Source organism: Nansenia antarctica (assembly GCF_963989245.1).
Source record: "Nansenia antarctica genome assembly, chromosome: 3".
Classification (NCBI taxonomy): domain Eukaryota; kingdom Metazoa; phylum Chordata; class Actinopteri; order Argentiniformes; family Microstomatidae; genus Nansenia; species Nansenia antarctica.
In genome coordinates, this window is record NC_137688.1 from 9843568 (window position 1) to 9866067 (window position 22500).

The window sequence follows — 22500 nt, forward strand, 5'->3', positions numbered from 1 at the left end:
TGGACCTAATACATGCTAATCACATACCGTATCACTGGACCTAATACATACTAATCACATACAGTATCACTGTACCCAATACATACTAATCACATATTGTGTCACTGTACCTAATACATACTAATCAGTGGAGACTGGTGGGGGGAGAACAGGCTCATTGTAATGCATTGAACAGAATGTTACCATTCTTTATTCCATTCCCTGCATTACAATGATCTCTTCCTCCGATGTCTACCTCGACCAGCCTCCCCTTTACTAGATAATATTCTAGTGTGGGTATCGTGACAGCATAACACTGTGTTCGACTCGTGGTAAGTAGAAGGCGAGGCTGTGTCTGTCCTAATGCTGGTATTAAGTCGTGACGATAAAAACGCTGTGTCTTCCTGCATTCCCATCAGTGTGCCTCATGATTATAATAACACAATCCCACCGGGTGTCTATTGGAGCCTGTCTCACCTTGTTACCTACCTACCTTTCTCAACTGCTTAACAAGAAAGGGCTACATTTCACGTAGCGTTAGCCCATAGCCATGTCTCTCTCTGTGTTTAATCCCGGTTTTTCTCTGTCTGACAACACCGCAGCTGCATGGTGGACGAGGCTGAGAGTGACCACATTTGTGAGCATGTGGTCTGGCAAAGCGAGCATGCGGGCCCGCCCAGCCACGGACCCGAAACCATATTTGATTTGAAGCTCTAAAAAATGCATGCTCTGTTGGCTTTAAGGCAGAGGCAGCCAGAATCCCACGACAAAGTGCACAATGTTGCATACTGATGAGTTCCAGTCGACTGCTGTCTGATCATTAGGGAGTGTGGGCAGAGATTAAAAGTTTACATTGGGGCTCATCCGCATCAGTTACACTTGAGATGCTCTTCTTATTCAGTGGCTACGGGTTTTTTTCGGCTGGCTGGGAGAGAAATATCACTTTGCCACATGCCTGGGGAAGGCGAAAAGTTTTCCGTTGACTTATATAACACACCTCCATTCTAGTTTGTGCGCATGTTGAGGTGACTGTCTTTGGAAAAGAAATATGATCGAATTGGCAAAGGCGCTTATTTTTGCACGCATCAGCTCTACACCTTCACAGAGCTCAGGGAGCGTTGTGCTGCGTCTTCAGATGTGGTAACGGGGGGGTTGGTTGCTATGCATATTTCATCTCGTTTAGGCGGGAAAAGGTCAGTGCTATGCCGGGTGAAATGGGCCAGGAACCATCCGTCACAGCACACCCAGGGCCGGGGGTGTCAGTGTGTCAGCAGCACTGCCACGAACACACTGGATCTCTCTGGAGAGACCATCAGTAATACTGTCACCCGGTGACGTGGTTAGGCCTGGGCATCTGGGGACTCTAGTCCCCGATGTTTTAGGAATAGCCCCGGATATCTGGATCCTGGAAAAAAAAGCCATTGCCGTCGATTTAGCACAAGCCCCCCCCCCCCCCCCCCCACCATCGACAAAACATGGGCCGGGCTAAGCCCCCAATGTTTCAAGATCCTAGCAACACCTCTGCTGTCACCTCCACCTCCATGTATTCAGGCTCAGATCTAATGACCGCCAAGCACTCGTCTCAGGCCCTCTTTCGGGGTCCATGTTTGTGGCTTATTTGGTCAGTGGAAATGCATGTGTGCCCCATTTTGTGTGCTCATACCCCCCTGTTTGCTGAAAGCCACTGAGGTGAACAGACAAATATTGATAGAAGAGAGAAAAGTTGGTTTGCTCTGTGCAGAATGAGTCTGGAGTGACTGTTTCTGGCTCAAGAGCGGGCTATTGAACTCAGATAAGCCAACGGGCAAACAGCCTAAAGAAAATGTTGTGTGCACTGTGAATCAACAGTAACAGTCTATCAAAAATGAATATTCCCATTTTTGGCGAGACTCCACACTGTGTCTCTTTCAAAGCTGTTTAAAGTTTCATAACTAGACCAAAGTTGTTTCTTTGCCTTCCAAACATGTCGTGTTCATCCAAATTCGTACCAACTTTATTTACTTTGGGGACATTTATTTTGTATGAGTTGTTGCAGGCTTCCTTCATGGCTACGATGGCAGAGGAAAGTGAACCGTCTGTGTTCAACTGTGTCTCTCTCCACCACCCAACTTGGCCCTCATCTTTTACTCATTAACTCATGTGAGCGTCCCATCTGTCCTTGTTTCTCCTCAGCATACCCTCATTACTCTATTCTGTCTGTCAGAAAAGTGTGTTAGGGGACATTTTGGAAATAGGGACACACACACACACACACACACAGTGCACGTAGACACAGACAAACACACACACACACACACACACACACACAGTACACAGTCCACTGTTCTAATCCGCTCTACAGTGAGTGATAACAGAGTGTGTGGTTCATTGAGTCCTAGTAAATGTCCTGGCTTGTCAGTCCCTTAGAGAGTATATCGCCGCTCCACAAGGGCCCTATCTCCTCCTTTGTCTCCTCCCCCAGAATATCTGCTGGGCGTGGTTCCCTCCCTCTCTCTTTCTCTCCGCCGGTCTCTCATTTTTCTTCACGTCACTCTCTCCCATCCCTCTTTTTCCCCATCACTTTCTCCAGTCTCTCCCCTTCTACGACTCTCTCTCCCCCTCCCTCTCTAGCCATATCTCCCCACTCTCTCTCTCTCTCTTACTCTGCACCCCCTCGCTTCCCCTCTACACCCCCCGATCTCCCTTCCAATCTCCCCTTAACACCCTTCTTTTCCTCCCCTCTCTCTGGTCTATCACTCTGTCCATCTCTTTGCCTCTATGCCCCCATGATCTCTCTTTCCCTTTTCCTCTCCTTCTCCCTTACTCTATATTCCTCTCCTCCTCTATGCCCCTTGGTCCCTCTAGTCGTCTCTCTGCCCCTCTCTCCTTCCTGCCTGGATGAGAGCTGCTGATTTCTCTGAGGAGGTTCTGTCAGCCGGGTGCTCCCCAGGGCTAAGGGGCTGCTGCTCTCCCTGCCCTCCCTGCCCTCCCTGCCCTGGGTTCAGGGATTATGCAGATCCTAATTCCCTCCCGCTCACACCTGGGGGTGACAGGGCATGAAATAGGGAAAGCGTTCACTGCAAAACTTTCTGTCTACTCGGAGAGAGAGAGAGAGAGAGAGAGAGAGAGAGAGAGAGAGAGAGAGAGAGAGAGAGAGAGAGAGAGAGAGAGAGAGAGAGAGAGAGAGAGAAAAGAATAAAGGAGGCGGGGAGAGGAGATAAAGTGACAGGGAGAGAGAGAGCAAGAGAGAGAGAGCGGGGAGAAGACAAGAGAGAGAGAGAGCGGAGAGCGAGAGGTGTGACTGCTGTGTCTGTCACTCAAGACGAACAGTCTAAATGGGGACAGTAGCATGACACTGTTTTCATACAATATTCAATCAAGCGTTTCACACCAGCCTGGCAGACTAATTTCCAAACTCAATTTATAAAATATGATTAGGTCAGTTTTTTCTGAGGAGGTCTAAAGAGTACAGTACAATCTCAAGGTTACTACAGAAAGAGTTCACACAGGTTCCAATAATGTACTGTAGTGTTTTGTTATGTTCACTTTATATCATATAGAAATACTCCCTACACAGAAATAACACAATTCAGCTGGATGCTCCACAGGTAGTGTAGGTCATAAGCAGGTTCCCCTCTAACAACTATTATTCAACTGTGTTTAACGGTGGGGGGAAATATGTACGGTAACATTCAATATGGCATGTCAGGTGTAGAGGAGGGAGAGAGGAAACAAGAGGAGCCTGTTCATATTCAATCACAAAGCACAGAGGTAAATCCAAGGAAACGTTGATGTCTCATCATTTACAATGTTATATCCCCTTTGGTGTCATGACTCTCTTGTTAACTGTTAATTGTTTATTTTGTTTACCTTCCTCGTTAACCATTCAAAGCAATCCCTTGACCAGCTAGTTGATTAACCCTTTCCCTCTGCTGTATGTTTTTGCCTCCTGAGTTGCCAACCTCTGTTAAATTCATGCTCAACCAATTATGTGTATGTAACTGTAGGGTGTAATACAGTATGTAGATTAGACTTTTTGTTTGATGTGGTCCACACATCCTGTATGAAGCTGTCTCAGATAGCAATGACCTGTTAGTCTCAATTCCCGTAGTTGGTCCAAACTACACATTTCCTCCCTTTGTATCCTGACATCCCAAAAGTTGAACTAAAATAACCATGTACTAGAACAGTGACACAGTCCCACAGCCATAGTCACTACTACTAATTATGTAAGAAAGAAAAGACAAACAGTAAACAAGAACAGCTATAAATAAATGCACTCCACTGCCAAATCAGACAGTCTTACAAACCATGAAACGACGTCTTACCTGATGAAGCCACCTTGAAAAAAGCAGAAAGACAAGACATATAGAATCCTTATGACCTGTGGGAGCATCCTCTGACTCTCTCAGTCCCCCAGTTGAATAAGTTGCTGAAATAATCGGAAAGAATGATCAAATCCACTGAACAGCCTGTGAGACTAGGCATAGGCAAGAGAAAGGCATAGTCTCTCAGAGTGATCCGAGCTTGTTCTAGAGGAAACTTCTCCCCCCTCCCACCAAGTCCACAGGGCTGTAACAATCCACAATAGTCTCTGCTCTTGTCAGAGCAGGAGTGAACAGTGTATCAGTGGGCATGTGTGTGTGCGTGTGTGTGTGTGTGTGTGTGTGTGTGTGTGTGTGTGTGTGTGTGTGTGTGTGTGTGTGCGTGTGTGTGTGTGTTAGTGTGTGTTAGTGTGTGTGTGTGTGTGTGTGTGTGTTAGTGTGTGTTTTTGAAGGGGAGTGTATGCTTTTCTCCTTATTTCTCCTTCTTTTTTATGGCCAGCTGCTCGCTCCAGGAATTATAAAGGGGAGGATTTAAAGGGACAGTAGCCTCTTTTTGATGGGGAGACGGCTCGCAATTAGCTTCAAGTGGGGGGAGAGTGTGAATGGGAGCTGCTCGGGGGAGTGGGGAGAGGAGCGTACACCATCATACAGGTTGGTGGTCATTTGAGAGCTTAGGTGGAGAGGAAAAACTCTTTCTCTATTTCCCTCCTTTTTTTTATTGAAATGAAAATATCAGGAGGGAGGAGACTGGGAGGGGAAAGAAGGAGAGAGAGAGAGAGAGAGAGGAGAGAGAGTGTGTGAGAGAGAAAGAGGGGGGGGGGAGAAATAATAAAAGGATATTGAAACCCTTGATTGATCTAACAGCGTACAGAGTACATATTTGTCCGTTTTATACAGCTGTAACGTATAGAAACGGGGAGGTGTGTAAAAAGAGTAGTGGGTCCTTGGGTGGTGAAAATCTATATTTCATAATAAAGACACCAGTGGGAGCTCGACACCATTCACATAACACCAACAAGAACATTGTCAATTTCACATTCACACATTCATACACGTTATATACGTTTTCGTACATACGTTACATACGTTTCCTTCTGATACCCCAATCTGAATAGTGTCTCATCAGTACTGTGAAGAGGAAGAACACAGATGGAGCTAAGAGAGAGAGAGAGAGAGAGAGAGAGAGAGAACTAGGGAAGATAACAGAACGCTCCAATGATCCATTGACGCTTTTGTAAACTGAAGATCAAAGGCTAGAGCTGGACATGACACATCACTCACAGGGGCCTGACCATCAAATTGCCTCAGTTACACTCATTCATCTTCCTCGGCGGGTTCCGCCACGCACACCGATGCCTTCGTCTTAAGGAGATAAAGGTCTCGCTCTATTTTAATCTGTTTCGTGGGGGGAGGGGGGGGCAGATTAAACCCTCACCTTTTACAACTATCTGCCTGTTCCTTCTGCACTGAAGCCTGCTGCTTATTACAGATGCATTAGATTCTGCTCTGTGATTGACTGGGAAATATAAATGCTGGCTATCACAAGGTCTTCTACACTCACGCACTCACTCTCCGTCTCTTTCTCTCTCTTTCTTTCCCTCTCTCTCTCTCTCTCTATCTCTATCTCTTTCTCTCTGTCTCTCTTTCTCTCTCTCTAACCCTCTTCTTATTCTATCATTCTTAGAACTGTGAGGTCTTTGCCCAAGGCGCTCATCCCTAGGTTGCCTGCAGATATTGTGGAAGGCAGGAAACATCGACACGTGAATATTGTGAATATGAAAATGTAGCATACATACATTCATACATTCAGCTGCCACTGTGTGTTCCCTGATAACTGAGGTGGAGGCTTCATGTTGGTACACAATTGTAAGTCCCCACTGGCCCACCCCTTCTCATTATGCCTGGTAGTTCTGGCCAACAGCTGAAACCATGGAAACGAGCTGGGATGGAGGACAGGGAGGGGGTATGGGAAGATGAGGGAGGTGGAGCCGGATGGGTGGGGTTGGACGGGGTGAGTGGGGGGTGGGTGGTGGAGGGGGGTGGGAGATAGGAAAGAAGGGAAGGGGGAGAAGTAGGATGAGGGGGGGGGGGGCGGGGTGTGGGTGGATGGCGGGGGTGGAGGTGAATGTAGAGAGAAGGGAGGGGCGATAGAGAAGAGGAGGGGGTGGTTTGGGGACGGGGACGGGGGGCGGTTGTTGTTGTTGGCAGCAGCACTTATCAAACAGCGAGCTGACAGCATCATTTTCCCCAGCGCAGAGCTGCACACCTCCGCTGCTGGCTGCCGGAGCAGAGCCCTAACAGGAGTGCTGACATCTGGGGCCGTGGATACATCTGTCACCCACCAGAGACAGACCTGACGTGGGAGAGGAGAGGAGCACAGCGCACACCAAATATAGGCGAATACTAATGGCGTGTGACATCTCTGCCCCATTGGCTGGCATGCCGCGGTCGCAAATCAAGTAATGAATTCTCCCGTTTAGGCCCCGCTGGCTGTCGCTGCTGTTATGTACCCCGACCACACATTGTCTCACGTATAAGATAGCTTGACTCTCTCATCGTCTATGCTAATCCGTCTCGTATCTCGCAAGCAGTCACGGGATTAAAAAGTAGCCTGGCTAAATGTGTTGTCATATATCGTTACCTTGGTTACACATTTTAGACTACTTGTAACTGAAACAATACATCTGTCAATTATTCTCAAGTTTTTTTTTCCTACAGCAAATGTCTTAGGTACTTGACCTTGAAACTAGCAAAGAACTGGTTGAAGGTGCAGTCGCTATTTAGTCGCTATTTAGTTTGAAATAAAGATGGAAACTAGCATATTGTTCATTGAGTCATCCAGCTAAGCTACTTACATTTCAAATAAAACAAAATGGGTGCTTTACCCACAGCTGTGCAAACTTACAGAGGGGTGCAAACATTTGAGCACCCCTGGTTTAAATGTCTGTTTACAATTAATCTCCAAGTGATTGAACGCAAACCTGAACACTAAATGCTACAAAGTTAAACATGACACCTTTCTGCAAATTTTAAAGCGAGTTTTCAAATGATAAAAAAGGAAAAGGGCCCTGTGCAAAAGTTTGGGAATCCTTTTGAATTATTCTTTGTTACCTATTGAGAAGATGCTTACTAAGGCCCAGACCAAGGTTAGGGCTTCAATGAGTCAGGTGAATATAATTCCAGGGTTGAACTATATATTCTGAAGTAATTCCATGCCTTGTAAAGTATCCGACTGCGGTGGCTGTTGTGTCTGGTGTTAAACCATGGGTTCCTCTAAACAGTTGTCCAAGGATGTCAGAATCACTTCCATCATCAAGGAGAACGCTACAAAAAACTCTCGCAACGTTTCAAATTACCCATTTCCACTGTCACAAACATCATCAGAAAATGGAAAATAAATGGAACAATTGAAGTCAAGGCAAGATCTGGAAGACCCAGAGAAAATTCTGATAGAATGGCCCGAGATCTGGTGAAAATGCTCAGAAGAACCCACACATAAAAATAGCTGCAAAATAGAGTAGCAGACACTGGTCTAGTTGTTCCCAGGACAACAATACAGCGTACCTTAAACAACAAAGACCTACATGGCAGAGCGCCAGAAAGAAGCCTTCCTTATGACCTCAACACAAAATTAAGAGTCTGAAGTATGCAAAAGAAACCTGAAGCCTATTGGAACAATGTGCCTTGGACTGACAAAACCAAAATGTAACTTTTTGGCCACAACCAAAGACGGTATGTTTGGAGAGAAAAGAGTGAATCATTTGTAGAGAAGACCACCTTGCCAACTGTTAAGCATGGAGGTGGATCCATTATGCTTTGGGGTTGTGTAGCAGCTGGGGGCACAGGCAATATTGTGCAAATATCAAAACATTCTAGAGGCTAATGTTCAAAAGTCAGTCCAGGAATTGAAGTTGAAGAGAGGTTTGTTATTCCAGCAAGACAATGATCTGAAGCATACCTCAAAATCAACCATGAAGTACCTCCAGGAAAGACCGATGAATGTTTTGGAATGGCCATCACAGTCCCCAGACTTGAATATTGTTGAAAATCTGTGGAGAGATCTCAAACATGCCGTGCATGCAAGAAAGCCCAATAATATTTCAGAGTTAGAGGTGTTCTGCCAGGAAGATGGGGGAAACATTCCCAAAACAAGAATTGAAAGACTCTTAGCTGGCTACAGAAAGCGTTTGCAAGCTGTTATAGTTGCCCGAGGAGGAGTTACAAAGTACTAGCTGACAGGGTTCCCAAAATTTTGCACAAGGCCTTTTTCCTTGTTTTATTATTTTGAAACTGTAAAAAGTTCAACATAAAAATGTATCTTGCTTTAAAATGTGATGAAATGTGTCATGTTTAACTTTGTACCATTTAGAGGTTAGGTTTGCTTCTTTTCACTTAGACATTGTAAAAGGCTTTTTGACTAGGGGTGCCCACATGTTTGCACCCACTGTATTCTAAAAGTGACTTCATTATTGTGACATCATCAATACTTTGAAGTTCAATATCTGACAAGGCAGACATTAATGCCCACCAAGAGGTGGGAACATAGCATAAGGCTGTGAGTGGTCCTATTCATGAATAACATTCAGCAGTTTACAGCAGTGTTTAGACTAGAAACATCTAACAGGGACGTCTACAGACAGCTGTAACAAACATGCCACATGATGAATGCAGTAGTAAAGGTAGAGCCAGTTATCCTATCCATCACCCTCCAGATATAATGGCGTAAAAGGTCACTCTCCAGCTGTTGTAGTCACTCTCTACATGTCTCCTTCGCTCCTCAGACCCCAACATTAATATAACCACACTTGCATGCGCTGTGCCACTGTGTACTTGGCTAATTTAATGACACACTGAACCCCAAATTGCTCCCAATGAGCGGGCCGGCGCCTTGCGTGGTAGCTTGCCGCCATTGCTGTGCAAATGTGTGTTTGAATAGGTGAATGAGAAGCCATTGTAAAGTGCTTTGGAGTAAGGCACTATATAAGTGCAGTCCATTTACCATTTAATGGATACAAAAGGGCTACAATTCAATTTAATAATACACAACCCACAACTGTGTTTGCTTTCCAAAATAACAACAGAATGTATTTCATGTGAAGGTTGTTGGTTGTCAGCTATCTTGTTTGAGGTTGTTGTTGTTGTTGTTGTTGTTGTTGTTGTTGTTGGGTCGTACACAGAGAAAGGAGCCTCACAGTGGGATCAGGTACACCTGTTTTGACCCCTTTACTTCCCCTGAGATTACGGCTCACCTCTGCACATAAGCCCTGTATTAAGCCCCCCTATAAGGGATTGATGTGTGGATGTCAGACTGTGTTTGTGGCTAACCTCCGCCTTATCCCCCCACAACAGACTAAACACCACAGATGCCAGTTTAGCTGAATACAAAAGGGTCTGTGCAGCGGTCCATGTTGTTCATCGCCTAAAGAGGAGATTATCTTCACACAGTCGAAGAAACTGACATTAAGATGGGATTAGAGTGGCGTATACATTTTTTGTCTAACTGTTAGTATGACTGGGGTGTTTGTCGTGCTATGTATTGTTGTACCGTGTATGCAGGAGGGAGGTTATCCTCTTCAGCAACAGTTTGTCCATAATGGTAGGGATGTATACTCTCAGACATTGGCTTATTCAGAGGTAATTGATGCATCAACATTGCTCACCTTTTTGCTTATAGCCTACAAATGATACGTGGAATTCATGAGTGAAAGTGAGATAGGTTTCATCCATTCTTCTGAGCTTTGTCTAGTCCTCTTGGATCATTGTTGCCATGGTGATACAACAGTGGTACTGTATGTGGCAATGTAGTAACTGTTTTGTTTAGATAATCAATACCTGGAGAAGGTATACATTTGTCAAATGCAGGCTTTAAACAGCAAGATAATTTCAAATGAAGATAGTGGATACGAGACATACAATCAATGCTGTTTATTGTAATGACGCCAGGGGCATGGAGTCAGATTCACAAATCATCTGCCGGTCATTCTATGGGGAACATTGGAATAAGTGAAACATGATGTAAGAAATGACATACCTATGATGCAGGTGAAGATACTGCTTGTCGAGAATTTGATCCTTTCCGAGGATAGAATACTTTTAGACTATAGAAAAGTTGTTAAGCGAAAACATAAGCACTCCAAATTCCATTCTATTATCTATCTAAGTGTTATTCTAAAAGGTATGCAGATAAGCCTAGTCTAAGAGAAGATCTAACCATGCAATGAGGAACGTGCCTGCTCATATTTAACCACCTCATACATAAAGATGGCACTTCCCTCCTTTAAATCTAATCCTCCTGGCCTTTATCCATTTGCATGCTCACATTCCCATCTCCAAAACTTGACTTGAGGCAAACTTTAAAAAGCAACAGCGACTTTCTAAATATAGAGTTTATATCATTTGATTACATGTGTGTGGAGACCAAAAAAGGAAACTATCGTCTATAGTAAAAGCGAAGAGATAACACTCCCTTGCTTTTTCTCTCTCTCTGTGGTGACTGTACAGCATTATTCAAAGGGACAGTCTGTAGCATGAGTTTGCCAGCCTAAATCATTAATTCAATCTCGCAGGCAGCCAAAGCATACAGCCCTTCCAAAAGAATGCCAACTGGCAGTGACAGAGAGAAATAACTGACATCGAGGAAATGACAACCTATACAGATATGATTGAGACAGATTGTCACAATACAGAGCAAACGACCTGTAAGGTCACTATGGTGATTAAAGACGAATGGGGAGATAAATACTGTGTTCAGGGTCTTGTCCAGAGGGTACCCCTTTAAAGGAAAATAGTCTACCTAGGTAGAATCAAAAATAGTTCTTCGGCTTGTCCCTAGGAGACACTTTGAAGAAGCTTTTTTGGCTCCAGGTAGAACCATCTATGGAAAGGTTAGTCCACAGAGACGGGCTGAATAACTTTTTTTAAAGTGTAGCATGGTGAGTGGTCATTCTCTCAGATTCTTCAAACTAGGGCAGACCTTTCTCTCCCTAGCAGTCATAGGTGCTCTGCCTCCAAGTTGGGGCGGCTGTGACGCAGGAGGTAGAGCCGCCGTCTAATGATCGCAAGGTTGGCAGATTGGCGGTTTGAGCCCCGGCTGGCCACACGTCGAGGCGTCCTTGGGCAAGACACTGAACCCCAAATTGCTTCCAGTGAGCGGGCCAGTGCCTTGCATGGTAGCTTGCTGCCATTGGTGTGTGAATGTGTGTGTGAATGGGTGAATGAGAGGCCGTTGTAAAGCGCTTTGGATAAGTGCAGTCCATTTATCATTTACCATTTATTGTGAAAAGCACAGATGCCAAAAAGGATTTTCACCAACAGAGTACATTTGGAAGAGATAGCGCTCAAGGCAGGAAGAACATTATTTTTTGTCATTTGATGAATTGTTCTCAGGCATCGAGATGAGACACATTCAAAGCGTTTTTAGAGATACTGCAAGCCCAATTTCCAAAGCAATTTAATCTGAATAAACTATTTTGTACTGCACTTAGTTGCACTGAAAAAGGATGTTAATTATCTTAACAAACTCTCTGCAAGGTGAAAGACAACGTTGTTATTCATGAGTACAGTAGGTCCTAGCATTATGGACTCGATTAGAGAGAAGATGTGTTCCATATGTTGTGGCGAATCCTACTAGGACATAAAATACAGGCTCGGTTGTCCTCCAGACATCCAACATATTCAGCAGACATGTGCTGTAACTTTTCAGAATCATGGCAGAACCCACTGTGACAGCAACCCCATTCCAAATACTGTCAGCCAAGGTCCTCCAGCCTATCTATTATGTGCGCACTGCCAACTTCGCTATAGCTTCAAATATAAGTGAAGGTGGTTCGAGGTAATGATATGGAAGGACATAAATATACCTGTCTGCTTCCAGAGGATTACAGTAAATAGCTGATATCTGCCATAAATATACCTGCCAGCTTCATTCAATTTCAGCCCCTGAATTGCCTGCCATTAATGGAGAGAACACGCTGCTTTTTGCCTTGATTGACACATAATTACAAAATCTATATGAACTCAGTGGGATCATGGCGTACCACACAAGAGCGACATCAACCCTTTTCTCAGATGAGACATTGGATATGCCAGGAGGACAGTCATGGGGGATGATACAGTTGTCTTATCCTGTGGTTTTGCTGGCCAAATGTTTTTACCCAGCTCACCCAGCTCCCTGAGCCCTGCCACAAGTATATGTGACGGCAGCCGGTGGAACTGGGAACAAGTCGGCAACCGATCAAATTGTTCTGACTTTTATTCTGAAAAATGTAACTAAATGTCAGCGTTGTTGAAAGTCAATGACACGCTCGCTAGTCAAACCAAAATATTGCAATGCAATGGATTAATGAGTAATCCCCACTACTACCTAGTTAACTATAACACTACTTTACATTGTTAGCAGGCTCACAAAACAAGCTGTGTTAGCTGACTAGCTAAGTGTGTCATTGATTTTCAACAATGCTGAAACGTATTCATATTTTTCTGAATAAAAGTCTGAACATTTGATCGGCTGCCGACTTGTTCCCAGTTTCACCAGCTGCTGTCCCATAATGGCAGGCACTGGGGCTCTTCAGCTGTGGTGGTGTGTGGGTGTAGAGAGCCTCATATCAAGCGCAGAACATTAGCATAAATAGCGTGCTAAATTAGAGGAAACTTTAATGACGGGCCTAGTTACGGCTACACAGGTTAGGAAGGTCACCAAGAGAAAGGTCGTCTATGAATCACCAGGATGCCCGGCCAAAGGTCACTAGTGTCTAGTTTCCTACATACACATCCTACACATCCTTCCCATAATGCCTATGTGACAGCAGTTGGTGAAAGGGGGAACAAGTCGGCAACTGACCAAATATTCTGACTTTTATTCTGAAAATCTGAATAAATTTCAACATTGTTGAAAATCAATGACACACTCGTTAGTCAAGCAGAATTATTGCAATACAATGGATTCGGTGAGTCTGCTAATAATGTAGTAGTGTTAACTGGGTAGTAGTGGGAATTATGATGGTTTCATAATTCATAAATCATGGGGGGTAGTGGTGGTCTAGTGGATAGTGTGTTGGACTTCCGATCGGAAGGTTGTGAGTTCAAATCCCGCCTGAAACCACACCACTACTAGTGTGCCCTTGAGTAAGGCACTTAGCCCTCAGTTACTCCAGGGGGAATGTCCCTGTAATTCGTAATTGTAAGTCGCTTTGGATAAAAGCGTCTGCTAAATGGCAAAATTATAAGTGAGGGCTGTGATGTTTGTTTTCAAGGGGACACAAGTTGTAGCTTCCTGTATTTCATTCGTTAATATCAGTATTACTTGTATACAGTATACCGTGCTGTACTTTCTCAAAGTGGGGCACATGCTGGTCCTCCATAGAGGATGGACTGCAAGACTGAATGCTTTTCTTCCTTTCAGATAAGGACCTCAGACCCAAAGAGGTAGGGGGGCTGGTCGTTCAATCAGAAAAGTCCATTCGCCACCTTTCACACTTTCCCTGGCTTATTTCTGGTTGCTGGAGTGTGTCTCTGTTTCTGATAACACTTCCTATTCAGCCCCATGTGGGGCAGGCCCAGTACAAATGACAATTCCGGACCTCGTCTGCCCCCTCCTTCTCAATTTGCATTCCTCCCAGCAGCCCCCCTGGCTGAGCTTCGTCCTTCGTTTCGGAGTTAGAGAAGTGGAAAGGGATTGTGTGGCCTGGTGAGATAACCTGAGGCTCTTGTTTACGTCTTATACAGCGTGGCTCCCGGCATCACTGGCCTGCTTCAAAGGAGCCACTGTTACTGGTCTAAATGAGGCTGTACACAGTTCCTTATATGCATGCGCCCACACACACACACACACACACACACACACGCACACACACACACACACACACACACACACACTCACACACACACACACACACACACACACACACACACTCACACCACCCTCCAGCCCATCCGCCACCCTCCACGGATCAAACATAATGATTTGTACGTCAGACGCCTTGGTTCATTAATCCAAAGTCGTTATATATTAAGGCATGCTGAGCATATTTTGAGCAGGGTAAAAGTTTTAATTTCAGCATTTATGACACGGAAGTGGTTGTATGAAGGAGTTGTAACAATGACATACAAGCCTAATTGTGTGTATGTGCATGTTCTATGACAGGTGGGCATAACTCAACTGAAGGGCGGTCTTCTCCACACCTATCGCCATTGTGTATTTTTACGGTGTGCTTTCCCTCCTTTTTATCTCCCCATAAACGGCATCAATATCTTCTCTCCAGGTCCTGGAACCGTTTCCTTTCAATATAATAAAAATAAATAAATAAACATTGATCTATTTCTGTTTTTTCATTGAGGCGCACAATAGACTCTCTTAGCCATACGTTGTAGAGATGGCAGTCTTGATCAGCATGGGTGTGAGTCACGTTTGTAATAATTGAATGTGAAGGAGTGTTTAAAGCCTCCTGTCCTATTTTCCTCAGCTACTCTCGTACCACTCTTGGTGCTGGAGACGGTGAGAGGCAGCAACGCGTTGTCCTGTGGCTCCTACATACTGTATTGCAGGTGCTGAATATGTAACAGGAAAAACGAATGCAATGCGAGCATTGGAGTGTAACAGTTTAATTAACTTAGCAGTGTGGCGATGAAGAGTTAAAGGAGCAGGGCGTAGATCTATTGGAGCCACATCTTGCCATCGCAACATTCAGTTCCTAGTTCCAAACAAGATCCTCTTCCCTAATTATAATAATTAGGGACAGCACTGCGTCTCCTGAGACACCCGCTTTTCCCCTTTACTGTGTCCCCTATGACTTTTACTGCCCCCCTTGTACTGTTTCTCTGTTCTCCAGTGTCTATATATATATATATTATTTTTTAAAGTTTTTCCTTCTATCACTGAGACTGCCAATGGCCCCGGGCCTGAGCTAGATTACTCTTCCTGCTACGACTGGTGGATTGATGATTCACTTGCGTCAAATGTATTGACGTATATCTGTCATATATCATACCTCTGTTGTATTTATCATCATATTTTTTTGATACCAGTATCCCTTCCTATATTTTGATGAAAAATGTGGTCATGGGAGAGTATTAGAGTATTAGAGTATTAGCCCACTGTTGCGATGGTGTTCTTTCCAAGTGCTGTTGTCATACCTGGAATTTATAATTTCATAATTGAAACTGACAACTGACAACATTCAAATATGAACGCAGAGGTGAGTTACAGTAACATTCAGGATATCTACCCACAGGACCATCCCAAAAGATAGACACACAGGGAATGTATTAGGAAAAATAAATAAATAAATAAATAATAATAATAATAAAATAAAATAAATAAAGGGTACAATATTCAACAACATACAGGAATGAAAGCAACCATTCGACACAGTCTGAACTGCATCCACTATAGATCAAACTGCACATTCAGGATATCTTGAAACAACTCCAACCTCTGTAGAAAAGCACATGCCCTCTGGAATAGCTATCAAAACACAGACTCTAATACATGTAAGAATGCATGTTGTACGTCTCTAGATAAGACTACTGTCGATCTAATAATGTAATGTAAATGTATTTCCAAGGTCAAGTAACATCCTGTCAGGTCATATGACTGTTTGAATTACCTTTCTGTTCTGATACATCGCGACTATAATCTGGAGGAGCTGTTTTGGCTGGTGACTGGGACACCCATGTATGAGTAATGGTCCCATTCCACCATGTAAATCCTTTCAAATAAAAACCTGATGGCTGAGAAGATGCACCTGTAAAATTGTGACATGGTCTAGTGTTTTGGTCCGTATGTCGGCATCCGATTTAATGTTCAGACTTTTCTTTTCAAAAAATGTGAATACATTTCTGCGTTGTTGAAAATCAATGACACACTCACTAGTCAACTAACACAGCTTGTTTTGTGAGCCTGCTAACAATGTAAAGTAGTGTTATAGTTAACTAGGTAGCAGTAGGGATTACTCACCGAATCCATTGCATTGCAGTACTTTGGCTCGACTAGCGAGTTTGTGATTCTCAACAATGTTGTTATGTTATTTCCGTGTTTCAAAAGTCTGAACATTTTGATTGGTTGTCGACATGGGGACCAAAACACTAGACCGTGTCACAATTGATTTAGCCTTGTCTACTCAAATAGAAGTATCGCAAAACGAGCCAAAAAGATGCGAGTGGTGTGCTGCTACTGAGTGATGCCTTACTTCCAATAGGAACTAAATGCAAGAGATTGTCAGGTTCATTTGAAATGTATGCATCTGCTTGGTAATTAATAATTCATCTGTATTCACAGCGGACTGTCTGCATCTGCTTCATATTTCACCACAGCTGAGAGAACATTTGGATATTGAAATTACTTGGTGAGGAACATTTTGACTCTTAGCTAAGCTACGACATGAATCAGGTCAGAAATACATGTGGAGGAATTCACCCTAATTAACATTCTATGTATTGACCTGCCCTCTGTGGTCACAATGCATGAGTTCATTTGTTTTCCTCTGATTGTTATTGGGGGGAGGGTGGGGGTGCTGTGGAATGGAGATGTTTCTCTGGGCTGACGTTAACAGTAATAGGTCGAAGTGGAAATTGAGTTTGGTTACACAACACTGACCAGATAGAGAGCTTTCTCTCCCCAACCATTAAAACTGTCAAGAAGAGGGAAAGGGAGATGCAGTGTCCCACATGAAAGGTCGCTGACCCAAGATGTGGGTGTAAGTGCAGTCTCTTTAAAGACTGCAAAAGGGACAAATTGACAGTACGGTAGTCCTGCAAATTCAGTTGTGTGTTTTCGTGATAAACAAATTGAAACGTGCATAAAGTGCATTTGTACCATGGTAAAAACCATAAGAGTGAATCAGTAGAATTGAATATACTACTGATTATACTTATCTATTCTATAACCTGGAGCACTTCTTAGATGAAGGACTGTATATTATTTTTCTTCAACACAAAGAGCAGCTCGGAGAGCTCACTAATTAATGTAGACGATTTTTGGACGAGTCAGAGGTAGGAGGTATTGAACATTTGTACTTGCGACAGGACATCACATTGTAAGAGGATAAACCAACCAGCATTTCTTCAATGATTCATTGTGCTGTAGAGAATCATGCTGAGGTGGTTGCACAGGATGAACCGGGCAGCAGCTGAAGGTTGTGAAGGGATTTACTTTAGACTGCACAGTTCAGTGTGCCCAACTTGCTGTGGCTTTCTTGGGCTGTGGCTCATGAGGTAGAACCGGCGTCTAATGGTCACAAGGTCGGCGGTTTTGTGGTTCGATCCCCGGCTGGCCACGTGTCGAGGTGTCCTGGGCAAGACACTGAACCCCAAATTGCTACCAATGAGCGGGCCGGCGCCTTGCATGGTAGCTTACCGCCATTGGTGTGTGAATGGGTGAATGAGAGTCCATTTGGAGTAAAGCGCTATATACAGTAAGTGCAGTCCATTTACCATTTTTCGATTAAACATCACTACAGATGTTTAACACGTTTTTAAATGCAATGTTGGGGTAAATAGGGGGTCTGTCAATGCAGACATACTATAGTTAATTCACACATTGGGCACATTATGTGCAATTGTGGGTCAAATGTGACACATTCTAATGCTTTGGTCCTAATATCAGGATCCGATGTAATGATCAGACTTTTCAATCAAAGACACATCGCTAGGCAACTAACACAGCTTGATTTGTGAGCCTGCTAACAATGTAAAGTAGTGTTACAGTTAACTAGGTAGAAGTTGGGATTACTCACCGAATCCATTGCGTTGGAGTATTTTGGCCTGACTAGCGAGTTTGTGTTGCGATTCTCAATAACGTTGAAACGTAGTTACGTGTTTCAAAAGAAAAGTCTGAACATTTTGATTGGTTGCCGATATGGGGACCAAAGCATTAGAACGTGTCACACATAACAGAGTAATGAGGCTTGGGTTCTTCTCTTTCAGTTGACTCGGTTTGACCCCTCACTATTGGACACACTCTTGTGTACCTTTTGTTGAAGACCCCTATTCAATGACGTCTGGTACAGGCCAGTGACACTGGCAAATGACAGAGCACCCATTACCCTTTCCAATAAAGGGATGCTGCAAGTGCGCCATCCCATCCTTTCCACTCTTCACTCGCTGACTGTCTGAAGCATACTGTAGTTGTATTCTACAACTTAACTTAACTGTTCCACTGAGAATCCTATGATTCTCCCGGGATGTTGGGTTGTCTCTACTGGAGTCCCTCGGGAGGTCTCCCCTGAGTCCTTCACAGAAGCAGTCCACAGATCCTCCTCTGGGCTCAAACGTAAGCTTCCCAGGACCCTGCCACTGCTCAGGAAGGACAGTCTAGATGGGAGAACCCTGAGGGGCAACCTCCTAGCCACACAGCTATGCGGGCCTCTCCTCACCAAATGGATCCTGGAAGCAGCATCCTGGAAGCAGCCCTGCTCAGCCTTGGCTTCAAGCTGCCCTAGCCCCTAAGAAGCCTACGAGGAAGAGAAGGATGGATGGACCAATCTGCCTCCGATGGAAGCCTCACTGGCTGGAGTTTCTTGATGACTTGGCGACTCCCTCTACTGCACCTGAGGACGTGGATCGGTTTAGGTTTCACACCGACGGCCGCATCTACCGTTCTGTGGTGCAGAACGCATTGTTACTCGCCCTGGCCAGCCACGGCCAGGTGTGAGAGCGACTTGTGTGTGCCTGGTCCACTCTCAATGCATTCAGTCTGCTCCTGGCTACAAGGTTACATTGCCACGGTATACTATCTCCTCGGCATACATTCAATGTGTGTTACGAAGAGTAAAAGTATCCACATTTCATGTTAGGATACTTGAGGTTTAGGAAGGCTGTGTTTGTTTCTTGTGTTTCTTCTCTGGATAAATGCTGAGAATAAATTCAACCCACTGACATCACATTTAGTTTTTCCTTCTGTTATTCGTAGTCCTCACTCCATTGATGGGGGATACTCACCTGTATTATCAGCCAAATAGGAGTCATCCTGACACATTCTCTGAGTAACCAGCAAAGACAGCGCACTCAAGGAATTGCTCCTTCCTTCCCCCACCTGTATCTTCCAGAACAGGAGCGTATCAACACCGGTGATCAGTTGTTCGTTGACTTGGGGAACCTTGCCAGGGGTAGGTCACTGCCTGTAACCTTTAGATTTGTTGTGGGGCTGTTGGCACCATGCCTGGTCTCTCTCGCTCTCGCTCTCGCTCTCGCTCTCGCTCTCGCTCTCTCTCTCTCTCTCTCTCTCTCTCTCTCTCTCTCTGTCTCTCTCTCTCTCTCTCTCTCTCTCTCTCGCTCTCGCTCTCGCTCTCGCTCTCGCTCTCGCTCTCGCTCTCGCTCTCGCTCTCGCTCTCGCTCTCGCTCTCTCTCTCTCTCTCTCTCTCTCGCTCTCGCTCTCTCTCTCTCTCTCTCTCTCTCTCTCTCTCTCTCTCTCTCTCTCTCTCTCTCTCTCTCTCTCTCTCTCTCTCAGGTGCCCACCCACCTCTCTCTAGCTGAGCAGGAGTCTCTCTCACCAGACTGATAGTGCAGTGCAAAGGTATGGGAGGTAATTGAATTTCCCATGTCGGTCCTGATGCAGAAGGATCTGGGAGCTGTTAGGTCAGATGGGTACAGAGCCAACCTTCAGGAGTGCCTGTAATGACTATTTAATGAGTGCCAGAGTGGATGGGAGGAGAAGTTCAAAAGACAAGAGAAAGTCAATCTTCCTGTGAAAACCCCACAGAATCAGGTTTGAGTTTCCTTGAGTGCGCTGTCTTTGCTGGTTACTCAGAGAATGTGTCAGGACGACTCCTATTTGGCTTATAATACAGGTACCCCCCATCAATGGGGTGAGGACTATGAATGATAGCAGGAAAAACAAAATGTGATGTCAGTGGGTTGAATTTATTCTCAGCATTTATCCAGAAACAGAAACACAAGAAACAAACACAGCCTTCCTAAATCTCAAGTATCCTAACATGAAATGCGAAATTGTGTTTTTCCAATATTTCGCTTTCGGAACACTCATTGAATTCTGCACCACTTTTCAGACTAAGGGAACATTTGGTCTGACAATCCTAAACTGGGGTATTGACCTTCGTCTGTCTACATACTACAAATGGTCTGTTCTCAGTCTGGCATAAAAATAAGTCCCTAGTTAAAAAAGGACCATTAGAGTTTAAAAGAATATTGCAAACAATGGAAGGTTGGGGGTATTTTTGTTGTTTAACCTTGGCATTAGAACAGGAAAGAGATGTAAGATGTTCCAGCAGAAACACACGCCATTAACATTTCAAACAGGGGAAATGCAGGGGACGTTTCGAAAATCCTCAAACCTCATTGGCCTACTCTCTGTCCCAGCTCATGAATGATTAACCAGCTACAGCAGAGCTTCAGAGTACCGTCTTCCGGTCACAAGCAGCGGCTTTATTATGGTGACATGCCCCTCTTCTAGAGGCAAGAAGTCGGCCGTAATCACACTCTGCTCACTCCTTGACGGGACCAGCCGCGGAAACATACACAAAATGTCAGAATGTCACAATTGAAGCCACGTTGGTTTCTAAAGGTTAGAGTAATGGCGCATCCCTGCATACTGTTGATCCTGTGTGAATGTTTTGTCTCTTTTGTTTTGGCTTTACCTCCACAGAGATATTTCTTTCTCTCTCTGCTTTGTAGGTAGTTTCACAGTATGCTTGTCTTGTCAACAACTTTGTGTCTAGAGATTCTTCTACAGTCTAGAGGTTTCTACAGTCTAAACAACACTGGCTGTGTTTTGTCTTACTATCAATCATGCATGTATTTTTCCAAAGTCTTACAAGAGCTCTATATACATTTAATGTATTATTAATATACTACTAACAAGCTCCCAAAAAGGAAACCAAAAGACCATCACTGTGTTGTAAAAAACCTGAAAAGTCCCGGAGTGTTAAGAACACCAATTGCTCGAATTCTACATTACAGTAGTCCATCCTCTAATGATCCAGACAGTAGGCCTTCTGACAGCAGACGTACTCTATAATCTAATTTAGGTTAATTGCTTCACATTCTGGCTGGGTGATTCATAAAATGATTCTCTGTGCATTCCAAAAGAGACAAACTCCACAGCTCCCCACCCAACTTTTCACCGCAGTCTTTTTGGCAGAGCTGCTGCCGCTCAGAGGAAACCGCCCTCATCTCCACCTTGTGAGCCGCTCCACGGCTGAGGGGCAAGGATGGTAATTTGTTTGTCTGCGGGTTCACTGGATGGCTGGGGAATCAAACAGCCCTGCTAATTGCAACGCTCCCTTCATACATCACTGAGTCAAATTTAAATAATTCAACAGTATGTTGTAGATTTGTTTTGTTAAAGTATCCACAGATGAAATAGGGAGGGAGGGAGGGAGTGAGGGGGAGGGGGAGAGAGGGAGAAAGACGGGATGTGTAGAATAAGCAGAGGATTCTCATTTAAGACTGAAAACTAGGGATGGCATGTGTCCATCGTTTGGGTCTTTGACTAAACCCAATAATTACAAACACCATAATACAGATATGAAGTTACGTTTTGTAAGTTGTCCCCTAGGGGAAATTAGTTTTGCAGTCAGGGTTCACACAGACAGAATACATTAAGGACAACATCACGACAACATCCACACAATAATCAATACAGTAAAATCCCAGAGCTAGTTCAAAGAAATGGAAATTCATACAAGAACAAAAAGTGCAGGATGGCAAAATGTACAGGGGTAGTACAACGAATACAGCCAAAGTGCTATTTGCCATTAAGCATATCAATAGCACTTGGGATAAAGAAAACATACAATCTTTTAGTCCTCCTAGCAGCAGCCCTAAAATGACACAAAAGCTCAAAATCCCTCTGGAGTGGATGGTCCTGGCAGACCAATATAGCATTATCCCTCCTAAGAACCTGCCTCTCTACCTGTGTCCTAACATGCTACATTAGTAATCAGTTGGCAACTTAAAGTAAACTGTAATCGTCACATTGAAAACCTGACAATACAGTCGTACAATTTCATAAATTCCACACATTTCCCCTATTCATCTGTAATCCACACATTAATTTATCCTCAAGCAAAGGAAACATGAAATACAACGATGTGACGCAGAATTGCAGTTAGAGGGAAAACCTTTTTTGATCCCCCTGAAAGACAAGATCCGCCCATTCTTCTGTATGTATGTATGACTCATTCACATCTCAAGTCGGTGGCTGAACATTTAGGTCATGCATCTATAGTTAAGTCTGCTTTGGGTGGCCTGCAGCAAATGTCTC

General features: G+C 44.2%; 1 protein-coding gene across 1 annotated transcript in view; it reads right to left on the reverse strand.

The window, feature by feature from the left end:
• glra4a (glycine receptor, alpha 4a) overlaps positions 1-4357 on the reverse strand; it is a gene marked incomplete at its 3' end in the record, with an annotated part of 42588 nt that extends 38231 nt beyond the window's left edge. Inside the window, exon 1 of the mRNA XM_080527809.1 lies at positions 4287-4357. Coding sequence (XP_080383935.1) covers positions 4287-4354 — 68 coding nt within the window. The 5' untranslated portion in view covers positions 4355-4357. The remainder of the gene's footprint in view (positions 1-4286) is intronic.
• Between the last annotated feature and the right edge of the window lie 18143 nt (positions 4358-22500).